Source organism: Callospermophilus lateralis, chromosome 6 (genome assembly GCF_048772815.1).
Source record: "Callospermophilus lateralis isolate mCalLat2 chromosome 6, mCalLat2.hap1, whole genome shotgun sequence".
Lineage (NCBI taxonomy): Eukaryota > Metazoa > Chordata > Mammalia > Rodentia > Sciuridae > Callospermophilus > Callospermophilus lateralis.
In genome coordinates, this window is record NC_135310.1 from 122,856,873 (window position 1) to 122,882,279 (window position 25,407).

The 25,407-nt window shown below is 50.3% G+C and overlaps 4 protein-coding genes across 4 annotated transcripts; 2 read left to right on the forward strand and 2 right to left on the reverse strand.

Annotated features, from left to right (window-relative positions):
• On the forward strand, positions 1 to 2,469 carry Dxo (decapping exoribonuclease). Its single transcript, XM_076858907.1, has 7 exons — positions 1 to 240; positions 422 to 783; positions 937 to 1,172; positions 1,262 to 1,481; positions 1,604 to 1,739; positions 1,892 to 1,986; positions 2,071 to 2,469. Exons 2-7 carry the CDS (start codon positions 428 to 430, stop codon positions 2,219 to 2,221), a joined length of 1,194 nt encoding a protein of 397 aa, XP_076715022.1. The 5' UTR covers positions 1 to 240; positions 422 to 427; the 3' UTR covers positions 2,222 to 2,469.
• Positions 2,241 to 12,788, reverse strand: Skic2 (SKI2 subunit of superkiller complex). Its single transcript, XM_076858906.1, has 28 exons — positions 12,722 to 12,788; positions 12,540 to 12,643; positions 11,569 to 11,678; positions 11,353 to 11,470; positions 11,148 to 11,262; positions 10,959 to 11,033; positions 10,617 to 10,670; positions 10,341 to 10,531; positions 10,042 to 10,170; positions 9,669 to 9,814; positions 8,993 to 9,139; positions 8,794 to 8,878; positions 8,103 to 8,209; positions 7,685 to 7,831; positions 7,518 to 7,614; positions 7,126 to 7,338; positions 6,936 to 7,046; positions 5,740 to 5,970; positions 5,054 to 5,191; positions 4,764 to 4,901; positions 4,532 to 4,636; positions 4,074 to 4,221; positions 3,855 to 3,981; positions 3,475 to 3,685; positions 3,277 to 3,387; positions 2,979 to 3,197; positions 2,668 to 2,808; positions 2,241 to 2,573 (listed from the first exon to the last, which is right to left on the reverse strand). The coding sequence occupies exons 1-28, from the start codon at positions 12,741 to 12,743 to the stop codon at positions 2,373 to 2,375; spliced, it is 3,741 nt and encodes a 1,246-aa protein (XP_076715021.1). The 5' UTR covers positions 12,744 to 12,788; the 3' UTR covers positions 2,241 to 2,372.
• A 76-nt stretch (positions 12,789 to 12,864) lies between these two features.
• Positions 12,865 to 18,912, forward strand: Nelfe (negative elongation factor complex member E). Its single transcript, XM_076858912.1, has 11 exons — positions 12,865 to 13,031; positions 13,466 to 13,548; positions 14,991 to 15,060; positions 15,155 to 15,300; positions 15,944 to 16,018; positions 16,104 to 16,141; positions 16,317 to 16,648; positions 16,758 to 16,902; positions 17,056 to 17,110; positions 17,356 to 17,458; positions 18,739 to 18,912. The coding sequence occupies exons 2-11, from the start codon at positions 13,474 to 13,476 to the stop codon at positions 18,834 to 18,836; spliced, it is 1,137 nt and encodes a 378-aa protein (XP_076715027.1). The 5' UTR covers positions 12,865 to 13,031; positions 13,466 to 13,473; the 3' UTR covers positions 18,837 to 18,912.
• Positions 18,498 to 25,103, reverse strand: Cfb (complement factor B). Its single transcript, XM_076858908.1, has 18 exons — positions 24,879 to 25,103; positions 24,560 to 24,790; positions 24,006 to 24,191; positions 23,725 to 23,898; positions 23,394 to 23,495; positions 23,165 to 23,301; positions 22,728 to 22,866; positions 22,281 to 22,412; positions 21,905 to 22,006; positions 21,692 to 21,829; positions 21,069 to 21,166; positions 20,831 to 20,948; positions 20,519 to 20,672; positions 20,333 to 20,409; positions 19,896 to 19,996; positions 19,675 to 19,807; positions 19,555 to 19,604; positions 18,498 to 19,262 (listed from the first exon to the last, which is right to left on the reverse strand). Exons 1-18 carry the CDS (start codon positions 24,940 to 24,942, stop codon positions 19,107 to 19,109), a joined length of 2,292 nt encoding a protein of 763 aa, XP_076715023.1. The 5' UTR covers positions 24,943 to 25,103; the 3' UTR covers positions 18,498 to 19,106.
• Between the last annotated feature and the right edge of the window lie 304 nt (positions 25,104 to 25,407).

Sequence of the window (25,407 nt, forward strand, 5' to 3'; positions counted from 1 at the left end):
TGTCCCGGAACACTTGGATGGCGCTAAGCCGCACCGGTGGCCACGTTGGGCTCAATTTCCTGGTGTAAATCTCTCTGCTACCCACACCCGCTCCACCCCCTCCAGAGGATTTGTCTGGCACCGTAGCGGGATCGTTGCATCATTGGAAGCAAAGAGAAAAAAACAATTTTGCATTGCTCTTCTTCTGATATGTCCCCCTGACGTCATAGCCTTGCGGAAGACAAGGTTGGGGACTCTAAGGTAACCAGATATTTCATCTGAGTCCAGATTCCTTCCTGACCTCACTGCATTTAAAGAACCTGGGGGATAGGGCAAAGAAAGAGGTGGGCTGGCTTTGAGGGGCTGGGCCTGCAAGTTTCAAGGCCAAAATCTGGTAGTCTGGAAGCCCACTTGGTTCTGACCCACTCTTTTTCCCTCTTAGGACTTTATGGAGCCCAGAGGGACCAAGAGAAGAGCAGAAAAGTTAGAGGCAGCTGAACCTCGGAACAGACTTGCCTATTCCGCATCCTCACTACCCACAGAGCCTGCACTCTACTCTGGACCCTTTCCTTTCTACCGGCGCCCTTCTGAATTAGGCTGCTTCTCTCTGGATGCACAACGCCAATACCATGGAGATGCCCGAGCCCTCCGCTACTACAGCCCACCCCCCACCAATGGTCCAGGCCCTGAATTTGACCTGAGAGATGGATACCCTGATCGATACCTGCCCCGGGATGAGGAAGTTCGAGAGGGGCTGGACCACTTGCTACGATGGCTCCTGGAACACCGAGGCCAGCTGGAGGGGTGAGATAACCTAGAGTAGATCTGGAGACTTAAATGTACCTTCTAAAGTTAGGAGGGCCAAAGCTGGAACAGGAATCAGTCTTTAGATTCTTGGGGAAATGAGCTGAGCTAATGCTGTGTCAGACCTTTGGTCTCTTAACTCTTCCCTCTCAGAGGTCCAGGCTGGCTGGCAGGGGCCATAGTGACATGGCGGGGACACTTGACAAAGTTGCTGACAACACCATATGAGCGGCAGGAAGGCTGGCAGTTGGCAGCCTCCAGGTTCCAGGGGACACTGTACCTGAGTGAAGTGGAGACCCCAGCTGCTCGAGCTCAGAGGCTTGCTCGGCCACCCCTTCTCCGGGAGCTTATGTACATGGGGTACAAGTTTGAGCAGTATATGTGTGCAGGTGAGAGTTGCCCCTGCTCAGTGGCCCCTTTCCCCTTCCCCAGAGATTGAGATGCCCCCACCCCTGCTGCTGCTTCTCTCCTTGTGCAGACAAACCCGGAGGCTCCCCAGACCCCTCTGGGGAAGTTAACACCAACGTCGCCTTCTGCTCTGTGCTACGCAGCCGCCTGGGAAACCACCCTCTGCTCTTTTCCGGGGAGGTAGACTGCACAGACCCCCAGGCCCCATCTACACAGCCTCCCACCTGTTATGTGGAGCTCAAGACCTCCAAGGAGATGTACAGCCCTGGACAGTGGAGGAGCTTCTACAGGTTCAGGATGGGGTGGGCAGAGCAAGGACTGGGAAGGGGACTGGGGAGGATGAAAAGGCCTAAAGGTGAGGGAGGAACAGAGGGTGGAGAGGGTCCCACTGACCCCTTGCCTTTCCTGTCAGACACAAGCTTCTGAAATGGTGGGCTCAGTCATTCCTCCCAGGAGTCCCAAAAGTTGTTGCTGGCTTCCGTAACCCAGAGGGTTTTGTCTGTTCTCTCAAGACCTTTCCTACCATGGAGATGTTTGAACACGTCAGGGTAAGACAATGACATCACAGTTCCCACTTATATTTGCCTACCCCATGCACCAAGACCACGGGTCCAACATCCAGGGCTGCAGTCTGCCTTCCCCTTCTTCCAACCCATCCTCACCACTAGTCTTCTGCCTCCTCCTCCTTTGTCCACTCCAGAATGACCGTGATGGCTGGAATCCCTCTGTGTGCATGAACTTCTGTGCTGCCTTCCTTAGCTTTGCCCAAAGCACAGTTGTCCAGGATGACTCCAGGTGAGGCATTCAGCTCTGTGCACCCCCTCTGGATCCCAGGAGCTCAGTCTCTGGCCCTCAACTCACTCTCCCGTCTGCCCCCAGGCTTGTCCACCTCTTCTCCTGGGAGCCTGGTGGCCCAGTCACAGTGTCTGTACATCGAGATGCACCCTATGCCTTCCTGCCTATGTGGTACGTGGAAGCTATGTCCCAGGACCTCCCATCAGTTCCCAAGACACCCTCCCCGACAGAGTGAGGCTTCAAGGGGCCAATTCGTCTGCAGAGATAATAAAGGTTTTCTAAGTGGCTCTCCCTGCTGTGTCTTCTGAGCTGAGTCATCCTGCCCAACACCCCAAGCACATGTGATGGTTTGCTATTTTATTATTCCACTTCCACCCAGGAGTCATTCACTGGGTGTAAAGGCTAGCTGCAAAGACAATGTCCCTTCGTAACAGGGTAGCTGCTGTCTCCATCTTGGCTCCCAGCACAGGCTCCCCTACCAGGCGGGCTGCCCCTCGAAGTGAGCGACACATCTCAGCCAGGCGCTGGATGCAGCGGACCACCAGGCCTTCAGGGGTCCCCGAGAGCCCTGCCAACTCAGAGAAGGGCTGTGGAGAAAACAGAGTGAAGATTGAAGATGCCAGACCCAGACAGCTTCTGACCGGCCAGCCAGCCATAAAACCCCAAACCCCAGGTACTCACCATGCCCCGGGCCCACTCGTACACAACCTCAACAAGTCCAAAATTCAGTTCCCCCACAAATTCCTCCACTGTCTGGTTCAGACCACAGGCCACCTGGACCTCACCAATCCGCTTTGCCACAGCTCGGACGCGTTCTACTCCCTGCAGAAGGGAAAGAAGAAGTCAAGGCCTGTCTTCCTGCTCTAGGCCCAAGGAGGCCCAAGTGAAGGAAGAGGCCATGTGCATTTTTAGAGGCACTTGTGGTCACCTGAGGCACTTGTGATCAGGGGTTGGGAATGCCACAGTCCAGGGAGAGTGGTAGTATCCCTTACCTGCTTGAGGGTGCTTGGAAGCTGATCCCCAGGGTCCCCGGGACTCTGGCAGACCAGGCCAGAAAGCAGGGCTGCAATCTCCTCAGGCCGCAGGGCACTCAGTGCATTGTCAAACATGAGCTCAGTGAGGAGCAATTCATGGCTGCTCATGGCACAAGCCACCCGCCCTGCCAACTTCACAGTGCCTGCCTGGTCCACGTAACCCAGCGTTCGGAGTACCTACAAGAAAGGGTTAGTGATGGGGAGTCTGGCACTTTCTCCCACACTAGCCTCCTAACCCCATCCCCACCGCTCCTACCTCTACTCGCTGGTGATACTCAGGGAGCAGCAGCAGTGACTGATCTGACAGTAGGAAGCGCAGCCGCTCCATTTCCTTCTGAATCTGCATTCGTTCCCTCAGCTTCAAATACTGTAGAGAGTCACAGGCAGGAGCCCTCAGTCCTCTCCCACTCAGCAGAGGTGTTAAGGAAAAGTCCCCCCTCCACTTGAGAGCTACCTGGGCAGAAAAACGGGGGCTGTGTACACACTGGGCTTCCCGAATTAGCTCTTCCAGCTTCCGCGCCCGGAGTCCCCCCTCTACCACTGACACATCCTTGAGCTGTAGGTCATTAACAGGGTCAAGGGTGGGAGGTCCTGCTGGGTAGGCTTGAGCCAGACGAAGCAATTCCTGGACAGCAGTGGTCACAGCTGCAAGGGGAGGATCCTTCCTAAAGAGGGAGCATGTTTTTGAGATCTGGGCAAGAGACTTCTTTGCCATAGGAACCTCTTTAGGCTAGACAAGGGGATCCCCCTCAGGCTGAGGGGATCTCTCAAGTATACTCCCCTAGCTGGTAATTCATGTCCTCTGGGGAAAAGGATCCCCCCAGCATCTCTGACCTGAATTTTGGTTGCTGCCTCTTGCTGAAGTCCTCCAAGATCTTCTCACCATTCACCCGGAGCACCTTGGTGGTGATGGCAGCCACATCTCCTGGCTGAAGCTTGGCCACAGTATGGTCACAGGGCCCTGTGAAAAAGGAAAAGTAGGTCAGTCCTTGCCATAGAGCCAGGCATCCAGCTCACATACCAGTCAGGAAGCCAGACATCTGCCTCACTCACCTTCAGGCAGGAACAGCTTAAACCCTACTAGGTCATCTGGGTGGGGCACATCTGGAGTGGCTGGATCCTTGTCCTGTGGATCCTCAGACACAAGCTTATCACACAAGACCAGGGTTGTGAAAATTCTGCTGGTGGAGTTTGAGGAGACCTGAGGGAGGCAGAAAGCCCAGGACAGTGGAATGTAAGGAATAGAGATCAAAAGTAGAAACCAGAAGCCCACCCTTGGGCTGAGATCAGGGAGCAACCACGCAGAGCCTACCAATATGGAGGGGTAACCAACCACCCAGCATATTTCTTTGTGTGGGAAGGTGGACATGAGGTATTGGTGGGAAGGAAAAGGGGGAAATGAAAGCATTGTGGTGGCAGCAACCTGCCCTGCAGCCAAGCAGAGAAGACGGAGCTAGAGTTTGTTTCCTCATTCCTTCCCACCTTCTGAGTTCCCAACCCATCATCCTCACCTGCAGGATCACACCCAGTGCATTGTGATGCTCCTGATTCTTCACAACCACCACTCTTCCTGCCGAGAGAGATTTCAGCCCATTCACCGACTCTATGATGCGTTGCTGAAAAAGAGGGAAATGCACAAGGGGATATAGTAGAAGGTGTCACTGGGACTAAGTTCAGGAGTACCCAGGGTGACCCAATCTCTTACTCCCTCACCCCATCATCTCCCCACTGGCACGCATTTACCTGGATCATGTTCCGGGTCTCTGTCAGTTCCTCCCCCCAGCTGTAATACTCTGGTAGGTCTACCAATTGACCAGTCGTATCAGGCTCCTCCAAGGCACCCAGCCTCTTGGTTAGTTCAGCCAGCGCCTGTTCATGGGCCTGGGTGGCAAAGGGGATGTTGTGAAGCAAGGCCCTCAGGCCCATCTTGCCACACCCCCTACCTTCGCCCAACTGGCCTGTATAACAACCTCTTCTCAACCTGGTCTTGTCCACCTTCCTGTCCAGTATACTGGTCACCCCAGCCTCCTCACCTTGCTGTCTTTACGGGATGGAAACTCAGAGAAGCTCCTCTTCATCATGTCCTCCACCCTGAGGGCATCTACCCGAAGCAGGTTGAGAATCATAGTGTACGTGAGGCGGAACTGGGACTGCAGCTGGGATGGCTTCCCCTGGAGTCAAGCCAGAGAGGTCAATGAGATCAGGTGGGGACTCCTTGGCCACTCCTATGGGGATCTGTATCCTCTCAGATCTGGTCCTAGCTCTGTAACCATGGATCATAGACAAACCACCTGCTCACCTCTTCTGTAACAGGAAAGAACAAAATGAAATACAAAGACTTTCAAAGGCCCTGTCTAGCTCAGTATTCACAGCAGGAATAAACTAGAATGGATGGAATCCAATCTCTTCCTTAGATTTTCTCAGTCTCATCTTGGGTTCTTCCAGGCAAAATAAAAAACTCCAACAAATATTCTGCCCATTTCCTCTCTAAAAAGAGGTAACTACATAAGCAAAATGAGGAAAATGATAGTACCTGTCCTATAGAATTGCCTGGAGAGTTAAATGAGATCTTGTTAAGAAATGACCTGGGACTGTGCCCTGGCTACAAAGTGAGGTAGGCTTTTTAGGGAGGAAACAGGCAGAAGGTTGGAAAAGGGAATTCAGCAGATCCCTGGAGCTGAAGCCCTGCCTGTCTTGGCCTCACACCACCCCTCCTCACCATCATCATGCGGTGCAGATCTGCCATCTCAGGCACACGACCCTTGCAGAGAAGGATGACAGTGCCTGTGGGGTCCAAGCCCCTCCGGCCTGCCCGGCCAGCCATCTGTACATACTCCCCAGGTAGCAGGTCCCGGAAAGTGGAGCCATCATGCTTACGCATGGAGTCAAACACCACTGTACGTGCTGGCATGTTTACACCCATGGCAAAGGTCTCTGTGGCAAACAAGACCTGGAAGAGCAGAGAAGAGCAAGGATCAACAAAGGTGCTCAGCAAAAGTCACACCCACCTCACTTTGTAGCCAAGGCACAGTCCCAGGTCATTTCTTACAGGATCTCATTTAACTCTCCAGGCAACTCTTTAGGACAGATACTATCATTGTCCTTATTTTACTTATGTATTTACCTATTTTTTTCCTTTTGCACACGTATCCCACTGCAATGATTCCAATGTGTTTAACAAGTATCTTGGTTAATGTTATTTCAGACCATGACTTGTTTTGTGCACTTGTAATTTTTTAAAAAATATTTATTTATTTTTAGTGCTGGGGACCAAAGCCAGGGCCTTATGCATGCTAGGCATTCATTGGCTTAAATAGTGCCAGGGTGAAAAATATAATGCCAGGTGAATTCTAAACTGGTATAAGTGGTACAACAACTCCTAGTCTCCCATGTCTCTGGCCATACTTGGCTAATATTAGCCAGGTTCCTAAATTTTACATTTAATAGCTGTAAAGTCATATCTTCTAAGCATTTCAATTTATATTTCTCTGATTACTAGTAACTTTTTTCCTTTCCTTTTCCTTTTTTTCAGCACTGGGGATGCAACCCAGGGTGGCATGGATGCTAGGCAACTGCTCTACTACTGAGCCACATCCCCAGCTCTAGTGACTTTTCATATGGTCCCTAGTTTTTTGGGTTTCTCTTCTGATGATTGTTTGTTTGAGTATCCTGTGCATCCCCATTTTAAGATGGGAAACCTAAGACTCTCAAAGGCCCTGTTTAGAGGTTTGGAGGTTAAGAAATTTGTCCAATGTCCTCACCAATATGGTGAGGCTGAGATTCAAACCCAGGTGGTCTGGACCCAGAGCCCAGGTTCTGCACTGTCTTGTCTAAACTTCTATACTTCTGTCCTGGGGACTGCCCACAAGGTGATGCCTAGTACCGTGGAAGTTCCTCTTCCCCCATCATGTTTACCTTGACCAGGCCACGGCTGAAGAGCATCTCCACAATCTCCTTGAGAATGGGCAAGATGCCACTGTGGTGTACACCCAGGCCACGGTGCAGGAGTTCAGACATGTGCAGGACCTGTGAGGGTGGGGAAGTGGCCCATAGTCAGAGATGGGTCTCTGAACACCTTATCTCACCAATTTCCATACAGATGCACCTGAGGCAGTTGGCGGTCAGAGCCCCTGAGACGAGCAAGGCAACGCTGCAGAAAGAGGTGAATCTCACTCTTCTCTGAACTCGTGGTAAGGTCAAGTGAGGTGAGGCCTGAGGCTTGCTCATCACAGCGGCCCCGGGAGAAGGTAAACACTACCACAGGCAGCTGGGCCCGGGCACGGAGGGAGGCCAGGAGTGACAGGTACACCCCACGGTCCTGGAGAAGGAAGGATAAAGGGTAGATGTTGAGTCCCTGAGAGGCAACTAAAGTGGAGGATGTGAAATAGTGACCAGTCAGCCAGGGTTCAAAGTTCAAGACCAAGTCCCTAGAGGACTAGGGAAAAAAGGATAGCAGAGAAAACTATGTTGGCAGATAGGATCCCCCCCAAATCTCACCTGTGCAGGGCCCCCCTGGTGTGTGGGCTGCTTGGCCCCAAAGGTCTGGGCATGTTTGCTCATTCTCTCCTTCTTGGCCTCTACAGCTGCATAGTACCTGTGGCAGAGAGGGGCAGCCATCAGATCTGGCTGGAGCCCAGACCTGATTCACCCAATCCTGGACTTACCCCTTGGTATGGAAGGCCCCTCGAGAGTCCAGCAGCAGAAAGAGCTCTCCCTGGGTCTTGGGGCTATTCCCTGTGAAGAGATAGTGCTCCAGGGGCACAGGGCGAGCCACAGTGCTGATCACATAGATCTGGCGACGCTTCAGTCTCCTGAAAGGAAGAGGGAGCAAGTCAGGATGGGAGTGCAGAAAGGAACACCCATCTCTAACACCTTCCCCACCGCCTCTGACTTTATCCAGTCTCACTCTGAGACCCAGAATGGAAAGTTGTCCCCAACAATCCCATTTCAACATACAAAGTGTTCTGGGTCCAAGAGGAATTCCATAGCCACCCCCAAGGCCTGACTCTTCTCTTTGCTGTGGTGTCCTTAGTAACCCCAGCTCCCAATCAAGGAATTTTACAGTTCCTTCACCCATCTCACCCAATCCAGTCAGCAAACTCCAGGGCATTAGGGACGGTAGCACTCAGAAGGATGATGGAGACATGGTCAGGGAGCATAATGAGCACCTCCTCCCACACGACCCCACGCTAGGCATGGAAAAGGAAGACTGGTCATAGGGAGTGCAGAGAGGCCAATTTCTGCCCCCAGAGATGTGGCATAGGGGTCCATGGGGGCAAAGAAAGCAGTAAGGTCCTCTGTCGGGGGCCACGATGAACAGGAGCTGAGCATGTACCCTTAGCCTTGAGCAATGAAGGTGTGGAACTGGCTTCCACTAGAAGTGCAAAAGCATTTCACCTTCTCTAGGCAAGGAATTATAGCTCTGGGAGTGGGTGTCACCCAATGGACTGGGCTACACACCCCTGAAACCCAATCCCTTGCCTCATTTGGGTGGAACTTTCTCGAGTGTCTTCCCCCCAATAAATAGGTTTTCAGGCATGCTCTCTCTCTCTTTCGCCTGCCTCTCTGGCCTCCCTTGTGGGAGCTAGGGCAGAGGAGCCATCACTGGACCCCAAGAAAAAGGTATTTTCTCTGTCTCTGTGTGCTTATTTAGTGCCAGCCCAATTCACCTAGAGTGATCCTGACTGATTTAGTCATGTGTTGCAGCAGTCCTCAGGGTATATGGAATAGGAGAACTCTCCACTAGTCCCACAGGAGACCCCATGTTTCTTACCTCGGCATCATTAATATAGTGAACCTCATCAAAGATGACCCACTCCAGATCCCGAATGACATCAGAGCCACTGTACAGCATGGAGCTGGGAAGAAGAGCAGAAAGCTGACTCCTTAGAGGCTCCCATCTTCACCTTTGTTCTCTAGAGCAGCCTCCTCTACCTACCCAAAACCCACCATGTTGGGTGCCCCTTTCTCACCGGAGGATCTCTGTCGTCATGATAAGGCAGGAGGCCTCTGGGTGGAGCTGCACATCCCCAGTGAGAAGCCCCACATCCCCAAATGTGTTTCGGAAGTCCCGGAACTTCTGATTGCTCAGGGCTTTGATAGGTGAAGTGTAGATGGTGCTGGGAAGAGGTGTAAAGTCAGCCAGAGTCTCACATAGACCCATGGTCAGCACTTGTTCTGCTTTGCTGAGCTCTCCCAAGTCCACATCCCAGAGGCTGTGATGCTCCCCTTCTTTACCCAAATGCCCTCACATATTCCTTCATGATACGACTCCAGAAAAACTTAGTCTCCTGGGCTGGGGCTGTAGCTCAGTGGTGGAGCACTTGCCTAGCATGTGTGAGGCACTGGGGTCGAGCCTCAGCACCACATATAAATAAATCAATAAAAATAAAGGTCCACTGACAACTGAAAAATATATTAAAAAAAAACAAACAAACAAACTCTGTCTCCCACCTCTTCCTATAGCCCAGGTCATCTTTCTAAACTTTCTCCCCACCACACCTTCTCATTTCTCTCTGGGCCCCATTTCAGTCTTTCCTGAACCTCCTTTATAAAGGATGAGGCAGACAGGTGGGGGAGAGATGAGGTCCAGACAGGATGCAGGAAAAAACAGGGCTGGTTGGTGAAGGGAGAGGAGGGTACTTATACCGTGTCATGTGTTTCTGGGCCAGGGCAATGGCATATTCAGCCACAACTGTCTTCCCCGCAGATGTGTGAGCTGCTACAAAGACAGAGTCATGTTGTTCCAAGTGCAGGATGGCTTGTTTCTGAAACACATCTGGCTCAAATGCCCACTGTGAGAGAGAGAAATTGATGGGCTGAAGAAGAGGACTTCTGCTCATGGACATACGGGAGAGAGGGACAAAGTTCAGAGTGGGGTGAAGCTGGGACTGAGGACTAACACTGGTCTGGAGGTACAAGGCCTCTGGTGGGGAAAGAAGACAAGGGGTAGGCTGGGAGACAGGGCCAGAGTCTGAGTCACCCAAAGATGAAAGAACATGTGAGGACTGGGGTTCAATACCTGGAAGGCTGGCTGGGGAATAAGACGATAGAAATCACCAACAGGGGAGGTGACATCTACAGGAATGGCCCACTGCTCCTGAGGTGGAGGTTTGGGAGGTTCTGGCGGGGATATGACTGTGGATGCTTCCTAGGAGTGATAAAAGGTACAGCCAAAGAGCTCTCAAAGATCACTCCTCCCCAGAGATACTTCATTCTTCCCAAAGATGCTCCATTCCTCCCATAGACCCAACCTAGCCATCCCACCCTCCCTATGGCAAGGCCTCTTCTTTCTTGCCTCCATTGCCCAGAACCACCAACCTTTAACACTAGGTCCTCCAAGCTGCTTGCCCGGGCCAGGGGAACACTGCAAGTAGAGGCTGAAATACTGTCCCCTCTGGGACCTTCAGACTCTCCCTTTGCCTCACCCTCATCCTCATCACCCACTCCCAAATCTAGAGGCTCCAGCAGACGGCTAAGGCTGAGTAGCCCAGGAGCTGAAGCTGGGTGATCTGAGAAGCAAAGCAAAAAGAGCAACCTTGTCACATCCATCTCTATCCATTGAAGGGTGCCACTGTAAAACCTCATAAAACTCACCCTTGGGGGCAAAATTCACGCCTTTCTTAAAGCCAGGTGGAATGGTGAGAAGATCTGGAAGCCAGGAGTAAAGAGACAGAATCAAGGTCACTGCATGCTGTTATAGATAACAGATATTTGCCATACAGATGTTTATAGATGGGTATGTCTGTTGTGACCATTTCCCAACAGATGATAATAAAGGTTGTTATTGAAAGGTCACTTTTCCCTTTGTTTGTTTGTTGGTGGGGGCAAGGGGGAGCTTTCATAAAACACAAAAGCCTGGAAGGGCTACCAGCAGCCTAGTGACAGGGCTGCCTGGGCCCCTCTTCCTCGGGGCTCAGATGCAGAGCTTCACCTCACCTTTCTCAAAATCTATATCCTCCTCAGCCTCCTCACGAGTGCTCAGATCTGTTATGGTGGGCTCATCCATCCCACCTGAGAGGGTAGACAGATAGGGATTCATGGAATGAGTAAAACAGGATGAGTGGGGAACCTTTCCCTGAAGACTAAGGACACCCTCTCCTACCACCCTGTCTCCACAACAGTCACCTGGCCAGAAAGGGTACTGTGTTGGGTTCCCCCATAGAGACTGGGAGACTGGCCCTGGAGGCCGGCGAAGAGATAAGGAGGTTGTGGCTGACAGGTTTGTGTTCTCCAACAGGACCTGAGGTAAGAGATCAGAACCCCAGTGAGGCTGAGCTTGCCTCTGACCATCTTCTCCCAATTCTACTTCTGGAAGCCCCTGATCTTTTACCTCCTTGTAGCCCAGGATCTGGCCTGTTGTTGGGTGTCTTTGTGCCTGAAGGTCAGATGGAACTGGTGCCCCGGGGGCAGCCAGGAGTGACCAGGGATCTGTCTTCCTCTGCCATTTTCTGAAAAGAAAGAAAATAATTTTCAAATCTTCGCTCTCTCTGCCCCAGCTTCCTTCACTGACCCGTCTCTCTAGTCTTGACCCCTCCAGTCTCCTCACCGAGCTGAATGCTCCACACCATGCAGTGGCAACCAGGCTGGAGAGGACAGAAACAACTGTTCTGCTTCTTGGTGCAGATCTGGGGCACAGGGAGGAAGGCCATGGGGAAGCTGGAACCAAGGTAAGATGAGAGGCATTAGGTCAGGAAAAAGAGTAACATGAAGAGCTGGGGATATAAGTCAATCGGTACAGTGCTTGCCTCGCATGCACAAGGCCCTGGGTTCAATCCCCAGCACCAAAAAAAAAAAAAAAAAAGAGTAACATGAAAAAAAAATGATAAGATTTGTGTTTAGGTCAGAAATAGTAGATGTCCCAGACAGTCCAGGTTCATCAGGCAGAAGCAATGTTTCCTAAAAGTTGTCAAAACACTACCTGCTACTAAATTATCTGGGGTACAGACTTTGGATTTCACAATCATTCCCACCCAAAAGTTGCATTCTTTTTATTTTCAAATATTTATTTTTTCAGTTGTACACAATACCTTTATTTTGTTTTATTTAAGATCGAACCCAGAGCCTTACATGTGCTAGGCAAGCTCTCTACTGCTGAGCCACAACCCCAGCCCAAGAGTTGCATTCTTAAAAAGCTCTTCTGATAATCACGAAGTACACTTAAACTTGGTAATCATTAGTTTTAGAAAAGGCGTGCCAGACCTAAAGATGAAGAGACAGGGACTCAAAAGATAGCATCTCAGCCACAAAGTGCACTTGTTCTTGAGGACAGGGAACTCCAAGAAAAGGACACATTTCAAAGAGTATCTCTCAGAACCAAGGCATTTCCAGCACTCCCAGCTCCATCCTCAGATGGGCTCTGACCATGTCCACTGAGCTAAGATCTGCCCGGCATCAGCAGGGGGCCCAGATGACCGTGGCCAGACACAGGACAGGTAGGTCATGCTAGATCCTACTGAGGAGGGTGGAGGAAGTTTTAGGCTCAATGCGGGTCAAAGCTTGAGGTCAAATGTCACTCACGGTGCTCTCTGGAGTCCCAGGCACGTTCAGCAGCTCCCAGCGCCCTGTGCATCCCAGTTCCACGGTCCGAAGCGGCAGGTTCAGGGGGTCGGGGGAAGGAAGCACTAGAGAGCAAAGGTCAGAGGTCAAAGGTCAAGAGTCATTCTCGGTCTACGACTCGGTTCCACCTCCCTCCCCCTCACCAAGTCTCTCGGTCTCCAACATCCCGGAGCCAGGGCAGCCTTGAAAGGCAGCGAGTAGTTGCAGGCAAGCCCCGCCCCTAAATGGGCGGAAGTAGAGGCGACTTCCGGTACACACCCCCGCCGGGAGCGTGGACCAGCGCGGCCAAGGGGCCCGACCTGGAACAGGGGAAGGCCGGGCGGAAGTGCCTGCGCCTCCGCCGCCTTGGTTACCGCGTTCTCAGCCCCTGCTACGTCATCGCTTAGAGCCCGCTCTCAGCAGCCAGCGCTGGCGCCGCCCGAGACCGTGGGGCTCGAGTTGCCGCCCCCTCAGGTAAGGTCTTCTCTTCACCCCTCGCCCCTTTTTTCGGAGCCCTTTCTGTTTTCTTCCCCTTTTTCTTGCACTAAGAGAGCTGCGCGGGTTCAGCAGCCTCCTCTGCTGTCCAGACCCCGCTGTTGGCCATACTAACTCAAATGGGGATGGGGGGTCGGGTGCCATCACCTTGGTGACGGAGTCGGTGTTTTTCCCTCCCTGAGCCACGTGGTACCCCAAGGCTCTGATGTCTGATCCTTGGAGACAAGAGGAAATGCTGGTTGATATAAGGAGCGGGAGCTTGGACCACAGCCTGGTTTAAACAAGGGGTAGAGAAAGGCCAAAGGCAAAAGTAGGCAGGCCTGGAAGGGTGGGTTGGAGTACAGGGTGGACGGCGTGTGAATCCCGGGTGGTGAAAGTGGAGAAAGATGTCTTGGGCCCTGCCCTTGAACCAGGAGCCACCATGTTGGTGATACCCCCCGGACTGAGCGAGGAGGAGGAGGCTCTGCAGAAGAAATTCAACAAACTCAAGAAAAAGGTGAGGGAGTGTGTGGGGGCATATCCCAACCTTTCAGATTCAGCACTCCAAGAACACCGGGGTGAGTGTGAGGGGATGGGGGGGTTCCAGCTCACACCTGGAGACATCACCTCTCCAGGTGGGCTTTCTCAAGTCTTGGTGTGACTTTTTCCTTTTTCTATGCAGTCTTTCATGGAATTGTCATCTTTTTCTGGGGCTTTTAATACCACCACACTTCAGACTGGTAATTCCCAAGTTTAGATTTTGAAGTTGCATCTGTTGCCTTACTTATAACCTTTAGGGACCCAGACTGAAATTATTATCTTCCTATCTAATCTAGTCCTTTTTCTTGCTCTTGCACATAGAACTGACTATGTTCAACTCTTTTGTGTTTGAACTCAAAAATCTCATCTCTGACTTCTGCACCATTTGCAGAGCCAAACAGTTTTTCCCCCTTTTCTTTTTGAGATTGGGGTCTCACTATGTTGCCTGGGCTAGTCTCCAATTCCTAGGCTTAAGTGACCCTCCTGCCTCAGACTCCTGAGTTGCTGAACTACAGGCACACACCACCATGTTCAGTGTGCCAAGTCTTCTTGATTCTTCTTTCAAAGTAATTTATCCTGTTTATTCATTTCCATGAATTTCTCATTGCACACCGTTGCACCTAGGCTGTTAGAATGGTCTTCAGTCTTTTTTTTTTTTTTTTTTGAGCAAACATTCACTCCTATTAAAATGATCCATTTTGTCCTCAAAATTCATAAGGGATTTCACATTATATATACAACAAAGCCCCAAAACCTTAGGTTGACATTGCTGTCTAATCAAGCAGAACTGTTTACTACTCAGAATTCATTCCCTGAAACTGTCTTTTCTCTTCATCTTTGTTTTCTTTGTCTAAAATACTTTTCTATTTGTGTTGGCTTCGATTCTACTTGGGGCCCAGTTTACTAGCCACATAAGCATCAGAAAGTCTTATTTGTATTCAGCTACAAGTAATCTACATCTTTTATAATCATTCTTGGCATTCAGTCTAGTCATTTCATCTCCTGGACTGTTAAGCATAGGAACCATGTATTTACTTCTGTATATCTCTGTTACAAAGTCATGTCTGGACTTCCTTAAATATGTAAGGAATGGGTAGGTGAACACCCCCACAAAGGCACATAGGTTTTACTTACTTGCAACTTATATCCTGGGGCTCCAATCCATGACTGGATTCATTTTCATCAACTTAAAAAATGTGAGACTCTGGAAAGCCTCTGGATATCATGGTTTGGTTAAGTATTGCTGGTATTGTACATGATTTGGGGGATCAGATATGAGAGGCAGGGATGCCTCAATGCACCACTCCAGGGGTACTATTTGCATTGTCTTCTTCAAGGAAGGTGTCCCTGGAGTGTTGTACCCAGGGGCCTTGGGAAAAGACTTGGCCTGACTGACCACTGTCTTCTCACCATTCACAGAAAAAGGCATTGCTGGCTCTGAAGAAGCAAAGTAGCAGCAGCACAGCCAGCCAAGGTGGCGTCAAACGCTGTGAGTGACAGGAAATGGAGAGGATTAGAAGTGGGCGGTGTGGGCCTGACCTGTACCGCAGCCAATGTAATGTCTGTTTCCTTCACTACTCCAGCACTGTCAGAGCAGCCTGTGGTGGACACAGCTACAGCAACAGAGCAGGCAAAGCAACTGGTGAAGTCAGGGGCTATCAGTGCCATCAAAGCCGAGACCAAGAACTCAGGCTTCAAACGTTCTCGAACCCTAGAGGGGAAGCTAAAGGTGTGCACAAGCAGGATTGTTCTTGGGACCTTTGATTTCAGAGAGCATCTCTCCAAGTTAGAAGGGAGATAGATTTAAGGGGAAAACAATGCATATTTAGACATGGGCAACTTATTGTACCAACTGAGCTTTGGGGTTTCTTTTTTTTTTTTTTTCCCTTTTCTTTTCTCTCTGAGATGGGTCTCCCTATGTTGCCCAGGCTGATATTGAACTCTTGGGCACAAGGGATCCCACCTCAGCTTCCCAATAGCTGGACTGTAGGTGTGACCCACCACACATGGGAAGAGCCTTAGGTTTCTTATTTGTAAAGTGAAAAAAAACTAGGTGACTCCTATTGTCTTCTCTGTTTTATACATTCTGTGATTCTAATCCACGTGAGGTTAGAGCTCTTAAAATGTGTTGCTCCGAGAAGTTGAACAGGCTGAAAACATCATCAGATTCAAGGTAGCGGTTAAACCAGGTACTTTACATGTATGTCAGGTCATTTATTTTAAAAACTACACACAATCAGATAAGAAGTATATGTAGCATTAAAAGAAAAGATCAGAAGTCAAGAAGAGAGTGAGGGAAGAGTAGCCCCTCTATCTCATGGTTAGGCAGCCTCCTGTTCCAACACTGACATAGGCTTCTTCCACCTCTTCAGGACCCTGAGAAGGGGCCAGTCCCTACTTTCCAGCCCTTCCAGAGGAGCATATCTGCTGACGATGACCTGCAGGAGGTAATGGTTCCAATTTGCCATCCCTGAGCTGGGGATTGAGGAAGACGAGAGACCCCATATTAACTATTCTTGGTTTCTTTTTCAGTCATCCAGACGTCCCCAGAGGAAATCTTTGTATGAGAGGTTAGAGAACTAGACTGGGTCCCACTCAGTGTGGGGATTGATTGCCTAGTCCTTGGGATGGTTGGGACTGGAGTTAAAAAAAAAAATAGGTTGTGGAGGGTGTGTTGAGTCTCCACGGGGTCTGGGAGGAGGAAGTAAAGGCCCTCTTTGAATTATATTATCTGTTTCTCTTCAGCTTTGTATCTTCTAGTGATAGACTTTGGGAACTAGGGCCAGATGGAGAAGAAGCAGAGGGCCCAGCGTCTGGTGATGGTCCCCCTCGAAGCTTTGACTGGGGCTATGAAGAACGTGGCAGTGCTCGCTCCTCAACCTCCCCTCCCCGAAGCCGGGACCGCAGCCACGAGAGGAACCGGGACAGAGACCGAGATCGGGAGCGGGACAGAGATCGAGATCGAGATCGGGACCGGGATCGAGACAGAGACCGAGATCGAGATAGAGACAGGGATAGAGATCGAGATCGAGACCGGGACAGGGATAGAGACCGAGACCGAGAGGGCCCTTTCCGCAGTGAGTGATCTTGGCTGGCAGGATGGGTGATCTCAGCTCAGACTTGAGTGGGTGCCACTAAGGTGGAAGGTGAAATGGACTGTCTTGTGATTGATTGCGAATCCCATAGGGTCGGACTCATTCCCTGAACGCCGGGCCCCTCGGAAGGGGAACACTCTGTACGTGTATGGAGAAGACATGACACCCACTCTCCTCCGAGGGGCCTTCTCTCCCTTTGGAAACATCATTGACCTCTCCATGGACCCACCCAGAAAGTAAGGATGGCCACAGGGCATGATAAGAAGACCTGGGATGTAAGGCCTAGGGGAGGAAGCTGCCCTGTTTCCAGCAGCCTGTGAGCACTGTGTTTGGTTGGGTCCAGCAGAGCCCAGAGGCCTTCTACTGACTCTGTTTTTTTCTCATCCCAGCTGTGCCTTCGTCACCTATGAAAAGATGGAGTCAGCAGATCAGGCCGTTGCCGAGGTTGGGACTTCCCAGACCTGTTCTTCCCATCCCTTCTGCCAGCTTCATGTTTTCTTCTTAAAATACTTGAAAGCCAGGAGGAAATTGGTTCCTTTTGACAGGAAGTCTCTTTCTAGTCACACAGAAAAACTTATAATTTCAGATCCCTATTTATCTGCTTCTAGGATAGTAGCCCCTGGAATAGCTTCTCTGGGTTATCTATAATGTTTCCCCTATCCTCTGTACCCTATCATCTTCTACTACAGCTCAACGGGACCCAGGTGGAGTCCGTACAGCTCAAAGTCAACATAGCCCGAAAACAGCCCATGCTGGATGCTGCTACTGGCAAGTCTCTCTGGGGCTCCCTTGGTAAGAACAGAAATCTTCCTCATTCCCCCCACAACCTATCCCTTTTTGTTCCCTTGCATATCCCTGGGTTCCTTAGAGGTGGTAATGGTCAGAATTTTTATGGAGGCTATGGGAATAGAAAGGAGAATTGCCAGGCCCTCCATCAGGTAGGGGTAAGGGGAGGAGAGAAGAGTATTAAAACCAAAGCAATGACTGGAACAGGGAAGAAAGTGGGAGCCAAAGTCAGGTTAGTAGGGAGATGAACAGTTCATGAGACTTGTGCATTCTGAGCTGGAGTACAGCAGACTTCATGAAACTTTGAAATTAAGAGTCCAGAACTTAAATGTGAAGTGAGGAGTAAAAATGGTTTAGAGTCATTTGCATCTTGGGATGGCTACAAAATGATAGTATCATTAGGAAAACTGATTTTGGAGAAAAGAGTGACCCAGGACTAATTTGGGGACTGTTCAGGGAATATGTTAGGAAGGTGGACCAGGCTCCTTGTGCCCTACATGTCCATAGCAGCCCTGACATATTAGGGTGAGGATTCGGCAAAGAAAGCAAGAAGTGTCCAGCACTAGGAACAGCATCAGAGACCCTAGGCCACTAAAGCCAAAGGACACAGGCTTCAAGAGGGATAAGTGGTCAGTGGTAGGAGACCCAAGAGAATGGGAGTTGGTGTGGAGAGACTTGCTCTAGCCCTCAGGTAGGAGGGATGGAATCCTTGAAGAGAGGGACCATGTCTGATGAAGGAAAGAAAGAGAAAGGGAAAAAAGGACCAGAGGCTCAAGAGAGTATGCTGAGAGCCAAAGTTACCCCTTAAAGGAGTTCTGGTGGGGCCAGTCACATTTCTTACTGTGAATGACCCATTTTACCTGAAAATAGATTTTCCTGGGAAAGAAGTAAGGAGGAGGTAGGATTTGGACACTAGGAAGGATCCAGAATTGATCAACAAAGGGCTACAGATTTCTGATTTTTAATTTTTGATGTATTGACTAAAAGCAGTAGGTTAACATCATTCACATGTCTCAGTAATGATAACATTTGAAGATTTTCTAAGAACAAAGCATTCATCACAATAGCCACATGCTCTGCAATAACATCACACTCTCGATTGTGATAGGTTGACCACAACCAACCTGAAGGAGCTAAGAGGAGACTGGCCATCCTGTCCACCAGAGGGCAGCATGAGAACTGGGCTTCCTAGGGACAGAGGCCAGAGTGAGGTAGTCAGGCTCTAGGCCTCAGGTCTGACTCATGATCTCCTTCAAACCTTAATTGTTACTCTTTTCCCTCTCTAGCTGTCCAGAATAGCCCTAAGGGTTGCCACCGGGACAAGAGGACCCAGATTGTCTACAATGATGATGTCTATGAGGAAAACCTTGTAGATGACTTCTAGGGAATGGAGCTGGATTCCTTGTGCCTCATACGCCCCCAATGCTGGTCTCAGTAAAACACTGAGGTGGAAGCTCACACACCTTCCTCAGCCTCTGGTTTTTCAGCACTTGGGATTGGGGTTAAGCCTTTAAAAACGGCTGTCAGATTATATTTCAGTTGTTAACATCATCAGTACACATCCCCCGCTCCTTTACCCCACAAGGATCTGGAACACAGTTATTATTGCAGCTGTTTTAATTTGATCCCATGCCCCTTTCCAGCAGGAAAACCCTCATAGAAAACCCAGATCCTCATCTTTGAGTTTCTCCTTGAGCCAGGGCAGCACTTGGAAGAGATTGACGTGAAAGTCCCGGGCGTGAGCAGGTACCTGCTGTTGCAGTCTGTGGTCTTTGCAGACATCCACTACTCCCCAGCTGATCACACCAACCTGCAGAGGTGAGGGAATGCTATGGATCATTTTGTAGAGTTTCATCCTAATGTCAGGAAGCATGATTATCCCAAGTGCATCTGAGCTGATCCAAGGGAATGAGACTAGATATCCAGCTCAACCCTGTTCTTGCCTTGCAGGCCAGACACATAACGCTAAAGTGATCAGTTCGGAGACTAAGGTTAGGCGGGCTCTGTCCTTCTGTTACCAGCTACCTTCAGTGAGCTTTCCTGCTTTGGGGTCCATGCTGACCACTTAGCATCTCCCCACAGATAGGAAAGGGAGTACTCACTTGAATGAAGCGACTTTTCTTGTGAATAATCAGAGGACCACCAGAGTCACCTATAGGAGAGAAGCTTTAGGGAAAGAACTATTGGGCCTCAGGAACTTATAAGAACCAGAATCCTCTCACCTTTGCAAGTATTGGGATCAGCATAGGGATATACCCCTCCAGTGCAGAGGAACCTAGGGGTGACAACTTCTGAGATATCCTTGACTTTATCATAGCCTGGAGCATATTGAGCATCTCTCTCACAGCTGGCTTTCTAAAGGGGAGCATGGGGGAGAAAGGGATGATGAACAAAGCCGACTTAAGACAGGCCTAGAGGACCTTAGGATTTCCCCATTCCTCACCTTATCTCCATTCTTGATGTAAACCTCCTTTCGAGTCAGCTTTTTCTCTTCCTCAGAAACGAACATTGCTTTGACATCCTTGATAGGGAGCAGCTCTTCCTCTGAACAGGTGGACAGACTGGGTTACTCCAGTTCTCCCCTCCCACCCCATTGCTTCTGTCTTTTTTTTTTTTAGAGAGAGAGAGAGAGAATTTTAATATTTATTTTTTAGTTATCGGCGGGCACAACATCTTTGTATGTGGTGCTGAGGATCGAACCCGGGCCGCACGCATGCCAGGCAAGTGCGCTACCGCTCGAGCCACATCCCCAGCCCATTGCTTCTGTCTTAACAAATGTCCTTCAAGCCCTTCCTGAGCTAGGCATCATTTGCTCCTACTACACCTCCCCCTCGCATCTCCTGGAGTCTTATCTTTGTCCCATCCCAGAATATGCCTTACTGTGTTGCTTGCAAGTGGCTGTCTGAGGGAGTCGCAAAGCTCGAGTTGTTCCCTCGGTGCAGGGCAGACAAATGGGCCTGTTACAGAGGTGAGGACAGTCAGGAGCAGCAAATGGCCTGCCCTGCACCCCTGTCCTCCAGCCCACCTTCCCCAGCCTCCTTTCCTCAGGGACCCAGATTATCTCACCTAAGAGTCTGGCTATACTTCAGTTTATTCTTGAGCTTGATCAAGGCAATGTCATAGTCATAAAATTCAGAAATTCCTTTTTCCTTTTTCCCATTGATGTTGTAGTTGGGGTGAAATAGGACTTCTTCTATCTCCAGGTCCTGCCTCTTCCCTCCTGATGGGGGAAGAGAGGGCAGCCTCCTGACTGACCCAGTGTCATCCTGACTTCTGGTTTTCCCTACCCCCAACTTTTTAGAGGGAAGGGCAGAGTTCGGGGTGGCAAGGAAGTGGGAGGTATGACCGGAGCTCAGGGCCCATCTGCTGCATCCTTACCCACGCTGACCTTGATTGAGTGTTTTTGGTCATCCACAGTGAAACAGTGTGCCGCTGTCAGCACAAAGTACTCAGACACCACAGCCCCCATACAGTTCTCATGTCCCTTCAAAGGGCGCTGGGAACAGAACAGTGAAGGGGGAAAAGCCAGTCTGATGTGCATATTTTGTTCTTCCTCTGCCCTCTTTGCCCCTTCCACCTCCCCTCCCACAAGTACCTACTAGGATATAGTACTTACAGTGACTGAGATCTTGGCATGCCATGGTTGCTTGTGGTAATCAGTACCTTTCCTGTGTTCCCAAACCATGCCGCAGAGCCCCAGAGTCTGGGTTTCATCTAGCCGAAAGGAAAGTGCTGAAAGCTAGAGACCCTTCATCCCCAAGTGGCAGCAGCCATTTCAGAAGGAATCCCCGCCCCCCACCCCGCATGTCTATGGGGAACAGAAGCCCACATAGAGAAAAAGGCTGAGAGCATTTGTTAGGAAACACTGGGGTAGTGAAAGGCCTTGGGACCAAATCAGGGACCTGCTGTTTTCAGACCCACTTTTGTTGCTAGCTTTCTTCCCTTAGTATCAATTACCACATTTGTAAAATGAAGTAGAAAGTCCTGATGTTGTTGTAATTCTAAGATCAGGAAGTGGACAGTGGCAGGAAACAAGAATAGTGACATAGAGGAATGAGAAAAGGTTTCCAAGGTCTGGTAAGTATCAGTTGTAGAATGCGTGTGTAGCATGTGTGAGGCCCTGGATTCTATCCCCAGAAAGGAAGGAAGGGAGGGAGGAAGGAGGAGGTAGAGGGAAATGAGCAACTTGATGAGATCTGAGTTTCCTAATATTCGTCTTACGCTTTTGTATGTTCTTACCAATCATTTGGTAGAAAACATCCTCCAGATTTTCCATGTCCTTGACTTTGAACACATGCTGCTCATTGTCCTTCTTGGAAGCCAAAGCATTGATGTTCACTTGGTCCACCAGAGGCCCGACCCCAAACACATATACATCTAAGGAAGGAAAAGGCAGAGTAAGGGTCCAGGCCCTGAGAAAGCATGATGCTAGGTCTTTGGCAGGTCACTCACCCAAATAATCCTCCCTTGGGTTTTTGCGATCCCTGCCAATGTCCAACAAGTCCCGGATCTCACCAATAATAGTGACTGGATCCCCACCCATGTTGTACAAGCCTGCAGAGAAGACAAGGACCATGTGGGCAGGAGAGGAAAAGAATCTAAAAACATTAATTGGGGAAGGCAGTGACAACACACATGGCTGAGTAGCAGGTTGGAGATGGGATGGAGGTGACAGATCATAGAAGGCCTTGGGGAGAAGGATCCCACCTTTAAAAGGGTCATTGGAAAACTCAACAGCCAGCTATGAGCAGTGTTCAGGACCCCAACTCAAGTGTTACATGTAGATTTGAGGGTGGGGAGTCTGGGTAGGAAAAAGATCCCTTCTGACCATCAGTCATCAGGATGATGACGTGGCGGGTACGGTTCCAGCCTTCAGGGGGGACATCTCCTGCCCAGTTCATCATGTTGTACACTGCCTGGAGGGCCCTCTTGGTATTAGTCCCTGTCTTCAATTTGTGGTCTGTAGAAAGGGAAAAGGTCATCACCTCACCTGGTCTTCCAAGCCATCCTTGAGCCTATCACAATTGAGATCCCACATCCTTCATCTTTGTGGATTGTCATCCCTCTGACATCCATTTGACCACAAAATTGCCCTATCAGCACCCAATATGTCCCCACTAACCCCCATTACCCAGTAACACTGCCATCCATCTTTAACTACAATGTATGGTACCCGCCCCTGCCCCCTCTACCCCTTCCCCCACAATATCTCTGAGGCTTCTGACTTCTCTGACCCCCCAGTTAACCTGAGAGCTTCCCTTTCTTAACTTCTGACCTTCGTAACTGATTTGGTTGAGTTTCTCTGTGACCCAGTCTGCATCGCTGCTCTTTTGATCAGACACTCTGATCACAACTTTGGGTTCTGTGGCATATGTCACTAGAGCATATCTTGGCCTCACCCCATAACTTGCTATCTGTGAATGAGAAGAGTAAGAGGTCATGGCATTGAAAGTACAATATTATAGTTAGAAAAATTCAGCACCTTTTTTGGGACAGAAAGACCACAGTAAGAAGCTCAGGCTGAAGTTCATGGAGGAAGCTGTGTCAAGCATTAAATTACCACTTCACCTTAAAAGGAAAGGACAGAATAGGACCTGGAGATTTTACTGAGATGCTGTGGTTCAGAGAAACAGGGAGCACAAAGGAACTTAGTCCTGGAAGGGCAGCAAGGTCCAGTCAGGATCCCCACATTCAAGGGGAAGGGAATTCCACCTTCTCAATTAAGTTGGCGAGACACCTCTTAGCCCCTGTGAAGTTGCCTGTCCCAATGCTGTCAGATCCATCCAGCACCAGGTAGATGTTCATGGAGCCTGAGGGATCCAGGACAATCTTCCGCTTTTGTTGTTCCCCTGGATGCCAGCAGAGAGACTCAGGTTTCAGGATGCATGTTTCTCCTGCAACTCCCCCAATTCCCTGCTCTTCCTCCCAACTCTGCTCAAACCTGGGCTGTGCCCATCCTCAGCATCAACTCCTTCTATGGTCTCTGTCAGGGAAGACAGGAAGGCTTCGGCCACCTCTTGAGGGGTGTCATACATGAAGGTGTCTGGGAAAGGTCAGAAATCAGGTCAAATAGCTGAAGGGTCAAGGACAGTGACCCGAAAGACAGGATGATGCATTTCTAGGATGGGAAGGGCTTGGAAGTGAGAAAGCTCTACAGAGTTTGGAAGAAGTGAGGAGAAGCTGGGTTGAAGAGAGAAGGAGACAGTGCCTTGCTGTGGGAACATTAGGACTGGAGAGTAGGATCTGACCTGGGAGCCCAAGTCAAGACTCACCTTGGCAGGAAGGCTCTGTTCCACTCCAAGATCCACCTTCCTGGCATTTTCGCTGTTGGGAGCCACGCAGGGTAAGCCCCCGGCTGCAGTGGTAAGTGACTGTGTCTTCAAGGCGGTACTGGCTTCCCACCTTCCTCGTGCCAATGGGAATGCCCGGGTTTGGGCAGTACCCCGCTGCAGAGGCCGAGAGGGCAGGTCAGAGAACAGTTGTGATGCCTGTTCCTTGGGGATGGATGTGTAAGGGAGAGAGTGTGGTCGACAGGAGCAGGCAGGCTTCTCACCTCCATCATCGCAGATTGCTGTTTGCCCATCCCACCGGCCATTTACTTGGCAGGTGCGATTGGCAGAGCCCCGGAGAATGTATCCATGGTAGCATTGGAAAGAGATCTCATCGCTCACATTGTAATAAGAAGACCTGGGCCAGTAGTACCCATTCTCAAATTCCTGAGGTCTTGGGCAGTAAATCGCTTTGGGGAGGAGGACAAGTAAAAGTCATCAAGATAGAAGGGCTATCTTCAGGGTATCCCTCTTGCTCTCAGAGACCTTGTCACTGAGAAACAGCAAGTCCCTGGTCTGCTGGTCTGCTCCCCATTCCTGAGCATTCTCTTCACTGCCACAGCTGCCAGATACAGGGCAAATGCTTAGTGAAGGTGAGCCCCCCTGCCTCCCAGATTTTTACCTGCACCCCTAGGGCTGCCCCTTACCCTGTTTAGCCAAACCTGTTGGGCTGCTGGCCTCAACACAGCTCTAATCTCACCCAAGGGCTGCTGACCTTGGCTACCACCTGGCCCATCATCCCCTGTCTCAGCACATCCCTGTTCTCACTGCCTCTAACCTCTGCACTCTGCTTTCTTGACAATCTTTTGGTCTCGAGTCTTTAGGGAACTCCAGGACCCTGTAGATCTGCAGGTGCGTGTCTGGACAGGGTATGGGTAGAAGCCAGAGGGACATATGTACTCCAGGGTCTTGCCCTCTTGGAGAAGTTGGAAGGAGCCACCTTTGATCTCTACCCCCTCCAGAGAGCAGGAGCCTTGGGGCTGGGCCAGCAATGGAATTATGTTCACACCTGAAAAGAAATACTGGTGAAGCTTGGCCCTACAAAGTCAAGGAAGAATGCTGGGGGCAGCAGGAGGGTGGGGGTGACCCTTTCTTACCTCCGGGCAAGAGGCCCAAGACCAAAGATATCAGACAGAGGTGGGGGCTGAGATGGCACCCCATGGTGATAGAAGGCAGGAGAGAAGCAGGCGAGCTGGGGTCAGGAGGGCTTCTCCAGGTTCCTTCTGTGTGCCTGCTTGGCTCAGTGTCCAAGCTGAAACTCTAGACCTAAGTCTAGTGGCACTCCCTTCCCCACCAACCCCCAGCCTTTTATGCAATCGGTTCTGGCACCTGCAGCTTGTCCGGCCTTCCCTATACACATCACTTTCCGGGAATGTTCAAGCAGGAGGGCCCCACTGAGCTGCCAGTTGAAGAAACAGAAACTACACAAGCCCCACCCTTTGCTGCCCAAGGTCTGGGACTCTCCCCTTTGACACTTCATGTCAGCTTCCAGGTTCTCCCCAACAATCCCAGACCACCCTAGCTAGAGACCAGAAATAGTCCCCCAGCTGGTTCCCCTGTTGACTGTGCTATAGGGCAGAGTCCAGCTGCTGTTTGTCCAGCAGGGTCTCTGACCTTCCTGGAATC

Excerpts from the sequence above, each read along its gene's own strand:
- Dxo (XM_076858907.1), top strand. The coding sequence starts at position 428 with ATGGAGCCCAGAGGGACCAAGAGAAGAGCAGAAAAGTTAGAGGCAGCT. Across the intron at positions 1,482-1,603 it reads CAGTGGAGGAGCTTCTACAG|ACACAAGCTTCTGAAATGGT; the intron begins GTTCAGGATGGG and ends CTTTCCTGTCAG. Across the intron at positions 1,740-1,891 it reads AGATGTTTGAACACGTCAGG|AATGACCGTGATGGCTGGAA; the intron begins GTAAGACAATGA and ends TGTCCACTCCAG.
- Skic2 (XM_076858906.1), bottom strand. The coding sequence starts at position 12,743 with ATGTTGGAGACCGAGAGACTTG. Across the intron at positions 7,832-8,102 it reads GAGTTTGCTGACTGGATTGG|GAGACTGAAGCGTCGCCAGA; the intron begins GTGAGATGGGTG and ends TCTTCCTTTCAG. Across the intron at positions 3,198-3,276 it reads AGTATCACCAGCGAGTAGAG|GTACTCCGAACGCTGGGTTA; the intron begins GTAGGAGCGGTG and ends CCTTTCTTGTAG.
- Nelfe (XM_076858912.1), top strand. The coding sequence starts at position 13,474 with ATGTTGGTGATACCCCCCGGACTGAGCGAGGAGGAGGAGGCTCTGCAG. Across the intron at positions 15,301-15,943 it reads CCCTAGAGGGGAAGCTAAAG|GACCCTGAGAAGGGGCCAGT; the intron begins GTGTGCACAAGC and ends CCACCTCTTCAG. Across the intron at positions 16,019-16,103 it reads CTGACGATGACCTGCAGGAG|TCATCCAGACGTCCCCAGAG; the intron begins GTAATGGTTCCA and ends TTTCTTTTTCAG.
- Cfb (XM_076858908.1), bottom strand. The coding sequence starts at position 24,942 with ATGGGGTGCCATCTCAGCCCCCACCTCTGTCTGATATCTTTGGTCTTG. Across the intron at positions 24,791-24,878 it reads CTTGGGCCTCTTGCCCGGAG|GTGTGAACATAATTCCATTG; the intron begins GTAAGAAAGGGT and ends ATTTCTTTTCAG. Across the intron at positions 19,605-19,674 it reads TGATCCCAATACTTGCAAAG|GTGACTCTGGTGGTCCTCTG; the intron begins GTGAGAGGATTC and ends TCTCTCCTATAG.